A 9,768-nucleotide genomic window follows, 5' to 3' on the forward strand; every position below is an offset into this window, starting at 1 on the left:
AGCTTCTTATCTATCGGCAGACTTTGTAAAATTTTTGTCATGATTGTTATTATTGGTACGTAAATTATCAAAAATCACTGTTACATGTCAGGATTTAGTTATTACACATTCAATGTTTAACTGTCATGTATCCTCACAGTAACAGTGTTACATACATTGGCAGTAAACACATAAAGACATGATAACCGTTTGTTGCCGACCTGTATACTGAACATATAAGGAGTAGCTGACATTTATAATCTTCAGAGAAAGTTACGTTGTTTTTGTTTCCTATCTGTTTCCTGAATATATCCGTACAAGTGTGAATGTGCAAATGAGACATAGGCAATGCACACACACACATACGCACGGTTACGCACACACACTCATGCACACACTGCTTCTAAGTCCTCCTGTTTTGTTTGTTCTGCTTGGAGATAACTAGCAGCCCCCCCCCTTTACTTCTAATCAGAACCCATCTTAGGAGAACCCTCTGTATGTGTGTGGATGTGGGTGTGTGAGGGGTTACAAGGAAGGAAAAGATTTTCTTCACACCTCCCCAGCTGGGACAAGAAAAATGTGTGTGATGAGTTCGGGGTGCATATTTATATGGATTGTGTGTGTGCATGTGTGCGTGCTTGAGTGCGTGCATGTGTGCATGCGTGTGTGCGTGCACACCTGTGTGTGTGAGAGGAGACCCAAGAGAAATCAAGGTAGACCGCCACAGACTTCCTTTGTTTCTCCAAACTTTGCTTCGCTCCTTTTTCTTACTCCCTTCTCCTTTCATTGTGTCCTCCCCACTTTTCCCTTTGACCTCTTTTCTCCTTTCTCTCTCGTCTCTCACCGATGTTTCTCATCACTGTCTTTTTGCTCTCTTTCCTACATTTTTCCTCTCTTCCCATCTACCCATCATCAGACGCGTATGTAATCCAGAGACCACAGAACCTCCTTGCATTTCACACCAGAGCAACACAAACAGGAAAAGATATCAATCTCTTCCTCCCATTCCTCCTCAGCACGGTCACAAAATCACTTCTCCTGACCTGAAGCAGATCAGATATTTCCAAATTCAGTCACAATTCCCAAAATGTCAAACTATCAGGAGAAAAGTATCAGGAGTTGTTGTTCTTGTTGTGTTCTCTGTCAGCCTTAGCTCTCGCCCTGTTTCGTCAAGTGTTGATTGTGCCTCCAGCCAAAAAAAGAATGGGCTTGGAGAAAGACAAGCTTTCATTTTCAAAGTCATATATCAATTAAAGTATTGTTAAGGTATTATTAGCAAAGCTCAGGCTCTAGTTTTGACACTTTTAAAATGATCACCAGCCCTACAAAATAAAGGCATTAAGGTGACTTTATGTTGCCTTCTGGCAGGACCAGATCAAGGCACAGTCAACCATCTTTTTGTGCCAGGTGATGTCATGTTAAGATTATTGGTCCTTACAGAAGATAAGGTACACAGAGTTGTGTGTAATGCATTGCTAATGTCTATTGAGATATTACACAAGACTTAAAGTGAAAGGGCAGCATTAAGGGGTGTTCAGACCGAACGCGACAGACACGAATACAATCGCTTAAGACGCTTCTATCGCGCCGCTTGATCATTTTGGACTATTCGCTTCATTCGCGTCATTCGCGTCATTCGCGTCATTCGCATGGCTTGAAAAAAAAAAAGACGAGGCTCTTTCCACGTTGACTTTCACCCACGGCTCCTCTTTTTTTTTAGTTTGTCCCTGTAGAACATCGCAGTGGTGTCATACAGCACCGGGTGCCCACAGACAGCTACTATCAGCTTCTCCTCCATGTTGCTCTGGGCGACCGTAAACAACCGTACATGAGAGAAGTGACGTCGTCGGTTTAACTTGTCGCTGATTGGATGTCGCAGCGCGATGCCGCCTGAAAAGTTGGATATTTTCAACTTTATTCGCGTCGCTTCAGACGCTCCAGGCGCGCCGCCCCAGACGCCCCAGATGCCTCAGACGCTTCAGACACCCCAGACGCTTCAGACGCTTCAGACGCTTCGACGCTTCATTCGTGCCACGCCAGATGCTCCATTCGCGCCGCCGGCGCCTGAATCGTGCGTCATCGCGCCATTTACATTGATTTTTGATGTAGAGTTGCCGCTCCATTCACGTCCATCGCGTGCGGTCTGAACGCCCCTTTACACATTTGGCATATTGTATTCAGTGATTTCTGTCGCAGTGTCTTAATAAAAGGTGCATGGTGTGTGATTAGAACCGAACTTACTTATCTTGGTTCAGTGGTGCTGTCTCAGCTATCACTGACACTGGATATCTACTCTGCTTAACAGAGTTTAATAAACAGTGTTTGTTTGCTTGGCCATTGGCAAGGGGCCTGCTGAAGCTGAGTGTGCCAAATAGTAGGCCGTCATACAAGGTTGTACACTTGACAATACTCTGGCAGCTCCACTGGTGTTTGGTGCCTTGGCCTCCACTGCTTCACATGGGTGACAAGATTGCAGGTGAGTCTGTAGATCTGTTGTCGTTGTAGAGTGAGACAGCTGCTTTGTACAAGATTGACAGACAGCCTTATGTTTGTTAGCTATTTGCAATCTATGGTGCAGAACCCAAAATAATTCCACAAACTACTTCTCAGATGCTTTGGTGTTGTGCTTGTCCACTCAAGTGAACTTTGCTCACTAGTGTCTTACATTCATTTTTGTAGCAAAACACATAATCTCATTAGAATTTAAATGGTAGGTCAAGAGAAGGACTGGGCGATAAACAATATCTATTGCAATAGCCAAGTGATCAATATCAATAGAAAATACGTTCAATAGAACGTCGATAATTTCACTGAACTCAGTTAGAAAAAAAACATGGCCAGCCTGGAGGCATTCTGGAGGACGTAGGCAGAGGAAGGGCTTTAGCCTCTCGACCTGAGTGACATGCACAGTAGCACTTTCATGTTTCGTCATCGTGCCTCATAACTGCTACTAAGAGTGGCGTGGAGTGAAAGGAGAAAATGTATGTGATTGTGGAAGAGGAAACTCTGGATAAAAGAGGAAAGGTCACATCACCAGATATTTTAACTCCGACAAGAGTCAGACCGATGTTGTCTGCAAACTACGCAAGGTCGACATCTCCAAGTCTGGCACTACGACAAATCCACTCTCATCCATGGGAGTACAGCAGCGTCGAACAGCCACAGCCATCGACATCTGCCGGTACAAATGGAACACCACACAAGTGGCAACAGACCATCATGGAGAGGTACTCGGCAGCAGTGCCATACAACAAAACATCATTTAGCAAAGGACTTTCTTACCACTCAGAACAGTTGATAAGTCTGGATACAAGAATCTTATTCAAGTGCTTGACCCCCCTCACATTCTCATTTCAAATAATTATCTATATCGACTGATGAAACACTTATATGGTGATGCATTTTTCAGCCATATCGCCCAGCACTAGGGCAATGCTCAATGGGAACACAGTAGGTCAAGTAGATAGTGAAGTTTTAGCACACCCTCTGCTGGATCGCAAGGCAAACTACTTAAAAAGGTCTGTTGCGCTTATAGATAGTAGTTTTGGATTTTGAACATTACCACATTACCAGTCATTTTCCTCTTACTTTCAAATTAATATTCTAATTTCCAAAAGAAAAAGTGACAGTGCTACCACTACCGCACATCTGGCTTTTGTGTGCAATCTAAATGTAAATTATCTGGATTTACTCCCACGTCAAATAACTCAGTAACGGCAGTAGTGACATGTATTTATCGCCTCTGCCACGACTTTGATGTAACATCTGGGAGAACACACTAATATCATTCTCCTTTTAAAGACACAATGCTATGATATGAGTTGAAGTTAAAATTGTAGTCTGTAACAATTTTTTTGTTATACTTGCTAAAATTGTCATTATAAATATTACAGTAGACTAAGATACAGATCAGCTGTGTAAAAATCCACTGTCTATGGCTCCACTCAGTGGCCATAATTTGGTTTGCAAGAATCCACCACTTCCAAATCAACACGACCATTCAGAGCGAGGGAAGTGTCTGAGAAGTGTCATTCATGCTTGTACATATGCTGCTGGCAGCCCCCCTCCCTCACACAGTCAGTGCGTTTACATGCACAGCTTAGTCAGATTACAGCTATAGTTCAACAATATGTTGCTCAATCAGACAACTGCAATTATCTGAGTATACATGGCAGTGAGAAAATCGAATTACTGGCCGAAGCATGTCATAGCCCGGTACGCTAGGTGGCGCTGTACCTATTTCAATTAGCGGTAACAGACCCACCAGCAGCTGACCTCTTTACATCATCAGCTGCCTCCACATTCGAGAAAGATGCCATATGAAGAGCGAGGAGAAGCTACATCGTACTTCTACTTCCAGCTCACGGCCCCAGTAAATAAAGTCTCGAGCCTGCACAGAACGCAAAAATCCGATCCCATCAGATGGAGCATATACATCCAGGAGTAACGCAACTATCAATCGAATAATCTAGGTGTATTAATCCGACTAGGAGAAATCCGATCCGGTCCGATTTTAGTCAGACTAAGGTGTATACATGCATCTTATAAATCTGATCATAGTCAGACTAACGCAATAATTTTGTTTTCTTGTGAGTCATGTAAACACCCTGACTGCGTACTAGGCAGTACCCCTCCCCTGCGCAGTGCTTGCTCTCACCTTGTCAGATAGGTTCATGCTCAATCACAAACTGCGAACACTGGCGGAAAGGCAAAAGAGCAGAAAAATGCCCAACCATTGCTAACGTCAAAGAAAAGTAATTTAAAAAACTAATGAAGAAAAGCAGTGTGAAAAGAAAGAATTGGACCGAGCCTAAAAGAGAACTAGGATAAATATCATAGCACTCAAGCAGTGTTTCAAAATTGTTCAGTTTGTTTCAGAGTTTGAAAGTTAAAGATGTTAAATAAATAACTATTGTAATAGGGCTGGTGCAATGTGTCAACATAATTGATAATGTAAATACGTTGATTTGTGTAATAGAGGTGTGACTCTTCACTGGCCTCACAATTCGATAACGATTCAGCTGACAGCGATTTGAATCCAAAACAATTTTAAAATATTGAAATATAAGTGACAAGTTTTAAAATGTTAACTTGGGTGAATTTGTTGATAATTCAGGTTGGATTTGAGGCTGCTCCTGGGTAATGTCCCTTCACAGGAAAATGAGAGAGACTATTCTGTGCTTTTCGTTATGGGGCCTAATTAACAAACTAACAAAGTATATGAAATTGGATAAACCACAAGAGTTTTAACAGATTTTTCACCCATTAATTATCGAAATTTGCATGCTGAAGGGCATGTGTAACATGAAATGATTTTATATCCTGTAAATACACAGCTTATAGGTTATGATGGTTTGGATTCGTATGGCACTTTTCAAGACACTGAAAGTGCTCTGACAGGGTTCCAGGTTCCATTCATTCACACACAGCCATACCGGTGGTGGTAAACTACGATAGTAGCCACAGCTGCCCTGGGGCAGACTGACGGAAGTGTGGCTGCCATTCAGCGCCTTTGGCCCCTCCAACCACCACATCAAACATACAGCAGTCAGACACATTCACAAGGTAAGGTGGGCAAGGTGGGTGAAGTGTCTTGCCCAAGGACACAACGACCATGACACATGTGGCAAGGGCGGGATTTGAACCACGGTCCCCCCAAACATTTGCCAACTCGCTCTACCACCTGAGCCTACAGATCCATTTTGAGATCGCTTCCTGAACAGTTTACAGTCATCACTTGGATTAATTAGTAATTTAGCTTTGGAACTGCCTGGCCAAAAAAAAGTCTCCTTGGTTTAACTAAGAAAATAGGTCAGAGCCTACCATTGGATAATTGCTGCAGTGATTAATATGTTTCAGCTGGCAACAAGTTATTTTACTCTAACTGATGCACTGAGTAGCTTCTCATTTCTTAAACAACCATGCAGGAATATCCTGTGGATATGTCACTCTATTTCAGAAGGGTGAAATTCTTGGCCTGTATCAAGCAACGAAAACATCTAGGGAGTTTGCTGAAACTACTAAAATTGAGTTTAGAACCAACGCCTCATTTAAACCAGAAGGATAGTGGTGAAATATGGTCAGAAAAAATTATGATTGAATGAATGTGATCATTAATCATTACTCATAAATGCCAATACAGCCAATGACACAGCACAACTGTCACTATCAACCTGTATTCATCTGGAATTTTGTAGACAATGAAAAACACAGATTATTGAGTGATTTGAGTCTATAACACAGTGACACAAACACAGAAAACTGTGATGTTTGCCTGGCAGTGTGCTGACACTACTATGGTGATTTTGGCTAGTAGGTGTGAAGTGTGTGTACATGTGGTCACCTTAGTGCCAAACTTAGGATATCATTAATCTTCTCTCAGGACCAAAAAGAGCCAGTCACATCTGTCTAACCCTTTCCATGATGATTAATGGTAACCAACTAGATCATCCCATCTAGGTGCTAATCTGTACCCACTGCTAATAGACTATACAACAACAACTGAGACTGTCAACTGCCATTACTCTCACACAAAGGCACAAAATTTTCACAGGGACTCTCATACTCCATCCCCTCTCCATTGACTGCCGACTGTTGGCTGATGCATGTACTTTAATGTATGTTGTTATATATTGTACTTATTATGTATTACACGATTCTATATTATGTATTACACGATTCTATACCATATTATTAGACAATGTGCTATTAACATAATATATTACATTACACAAATACACTATATTGTTTTAATAATGCAAATGGAGAAATAGTTTTAGCTGTTTCTAGTCTACTGGGAATTTAAAAATTAAGAAAAGACAAGATTTAGATCACGGATTACATTTGATATTTAAATTTAAATTCAACTTTTGTCCCATCTTGGTATAATATTCTTATCCCTATGAACACTTTGTCTACCAGCTTTGTCTCAATGAAAATCCAGTGAAAACCCAAGTAAAACAGATAGATAGATAGATAGATAGATAGATAGATAGATAGATAGATAGATAGATAGATAGATAGATACTCAACCCCATAGCTTTTTTCCCCTTTCGCACTTTTAATCATTCCAGTCATCAGATTACTTGAATGACTGTCACAAGTACACATTACAACAATTTAGTTACTAATGATTTGAGTGCCGAGTCCCGTAGGACTCAACATACAGTCATGTCTTAACAGATTTGGCAAAGAAATAATAAGGATGCAGAATCAGCAAAATCTTTTTGATGAATTATATCAACAGTGGACAGGGCAGGTCTGTGGAGGATAAATTCAATGTTCCCCATCCTTTTCCTAGGATGTGTGCACCACTTAGATAACTAGTGTCTGACTGATACTAAAAGTAACATTACGAAATAGCTTGTAAAGGGCAAAGCAAAGATTGTCTTTTATTAAAATGTTAGGCTTCTCAACAGCAGAGCTGAATTTGACATTAATGGACCACTGAGAGAGTTCGTTGTAGATGTCGTGTGCAGTGAGTTACAGCTACATGGGTTATTGAAAATATGAAGTTTTAATTTCAGAATGCGAGGAGACAAAAACAGGCTGGCCATAAGACCTGGTGTAAGTTAATGCCTTACATCCATATGGGAGAAAGCTAAGCTCCGCCTCTGACTGGGCAGCTTCACATGAAATAGTAAGACCGCAAATCAGTCAGCGGAGAAAGTAAGGCTTACAAAGGCATTGATCCTGACTGAGAGCAAAATCTTAAACGTGACCAGCAGCGTTGCCTTTCCCGCATACACATCCCGGCTTCTTTTTCACCAAGAAAGCATAAAGTCTGCTTGACACCCGACACCGAGCAGGAATGGCTGGAGCTGCCGAGGCCCGAGAGAATAGCCCAGGCTGCCATCAAACTTCATTCCAGTTCCGACACAAACTCCTAAACTACACCGGCTGAGCAAAACCTGCTTAGGTGCTTAGTTACACTGGCTTTACGTTCCAGTGTGTCGCACGTACCATTGCAAAGTTTCGGCACTTTAATTCCAACAGTAGTGTTGTTGTGCCCTTGAGACATGAAAACCCAAACTTTAAGACAAGGAATCACCGCTAGCCTTCTAGTTTGCCTGAATGTGGGTGAGTGAAGTGCTCAGACACCACTGGACCACAGAATATTAACTACCATCTTATTATCATTTTGCGTTCCAGACGCTTGTAACTCCGTGTTCCCTAAGAATCCAGGTTGTGAACAAAAAGTCAACGTACCGTCAACCGCCGACAGCAGGCAACTCCGCAGCAGAAAAAGCAGCAGCAGACGGCCCATTTCAAGTCTTCTACGCTTTAATTCCATAAGTCCAACTCCATTTTCGGGTATTTACTCCTTAATGTAGTTATAAATATGTCCACCTCTCCGTGTGTACATGTACACAACTGGGCCTGTGTTCCGTTCAGCTGCCCAAAATGTATGCACGAGTGTGTGTGCGCCTCTGTGTGTCCCTCTCTTTGGACTATACTTCCCCCCCAAAGATAAGGCGCTCGCGCTACTTTATACTTTGGACTGTCGAGCTCGCGCACGGAAAGAAAGGGTAGGCGGACGTGAAGTGACGACATCCGACACGAGGCAGCATTTTTTATGAGTCGTTTGCGTAAATGTTCTAATGTAGTAGATGAAATGATCGGCTGTTGTTTTCTGTCGTTAACATCGTAATTCTGAGGCAAATTTTCAAAAGGCTACCCCCTATTAAAAAATAATCTGCACGCTCTGCGGGAAAGTGAATCGCCAATTAACATACTTGAGTTATTGGTTGGTTTGTTTTTTTGATTCGGTCTCAGAAATGGAGAGACACAATGGAATCAGATTCTTTAGAAAGCCGAAATATATACAGGAAAACTAGCTTACATTTTAAATCACTAGCAAACAATTCGCGAAGAAACTGATAATTGCGCCTCTATTATAAGGCCACTTCACAAAAAGAATTAAAAATCCTGTTTCCACTAACTTGCTGCTTTTTATTAATGCACTAAAACTAAAACAACGAATACATCAGTCCAGTCTGAACTTTACAGAACTAAAGGCTACAGTTGGCTATACAAAGCCCCTGCCAGACAGAATCAACAGTTAGAACGCTTGCACTGTAATTAAAATTATCTTTCTATGTAATCCATCACCAGAGTTATAGGGACATTTCCAGCATGATAAAACCAGACATGTATATTTACACAGAGAAGACATTAGTAGCTTTTGACTGGTATGGATATGTTTTTAACATGTAGGCCCAGAAAATAGACTTTGTTAAAGGAGCTGTTGGAGCTGTTCCGTGAACACAGACATCATGGTGAAGTGACTACATGCAGTAGGCTATCTCTAAAATCCTGTCCTCATGGTGAAGATGCCTTTATAGCTGACATAGCCTGAAGAAATCAATGATGACTTGTGTATAAGATCTATGTTATGTCTATATAAGCATCAGTTGACAACCAGAGTTGCTGAAAGAGAAACAATTATTTGTCTCATGCCTTCTTCACTTAGTGATGTATCTAAATATGATGTTTATACATTTTAGTAACACAATATGTGATTATTTAATACAGGCTACATAATAAGTAGGTTGATCTAACTGCCAAAAGCTTACAACCACTTAATTGCAACTGAAATTTAAAATTAAACTTAAGTGATGTATTAATATCCCTGATCTTTAATAGCTTATGTGTCATGTCTGTGTTTTGCCTTTTCCCCCTCCATTCTCCCTCACCTGCCCCTTCCCTGTGTGTGTATCTATAGGTGTGCAGCAGCAGCAGCAGAGCACACCTGAATCAGACCAACCCATCCCCTACCTGCCTGCTTGG

At 41.4% G+C, this 9,768-nt stretch overlaps 1 protein-coding gene across 1 annotated transcript in view; it reads right to left on the bottom strand.

The window, feature by feature from the left end:
- The window catches only part of lrp5 (low density lipoprotein receptor-related protein 5), a 101,976-nt gene extending 93,528 nt beyond the window's left edge, over window positions 1-8,448 (bottom strand). Inside the window, exon 1 of the mRNA XM_037106972.1 lies at window positions 8,188-8,448. Coding sequence (XP_036962867.1) covers window positions 8,188-8,272 — 85 coding nt within the window. The 5' untranslated portion in view covers window positions 8,273-8,448. The remainder of the gene's footprint in view (window positions 1-8,187) is intronic.
- Between the last annotated feature and the right edge of the window lie 1,320 nt (window positions 8,449-9,768).

This window comes from Acanthopagrus latus, chromosome 8, assembly GCF_904848185.1.
Source record: "Acanthopagrus latus isolate v.2019 chromosome 8, fAcaLat1.1, whole genome shotgun sequence".
Taxonomy (NCBI): domain Eukaryota; kingdom Metazoa; phylum Chordata; class Actinopteri; order Spariformes; family Sparidae; genus Acanthopagrus; species Acanthopagrus latus.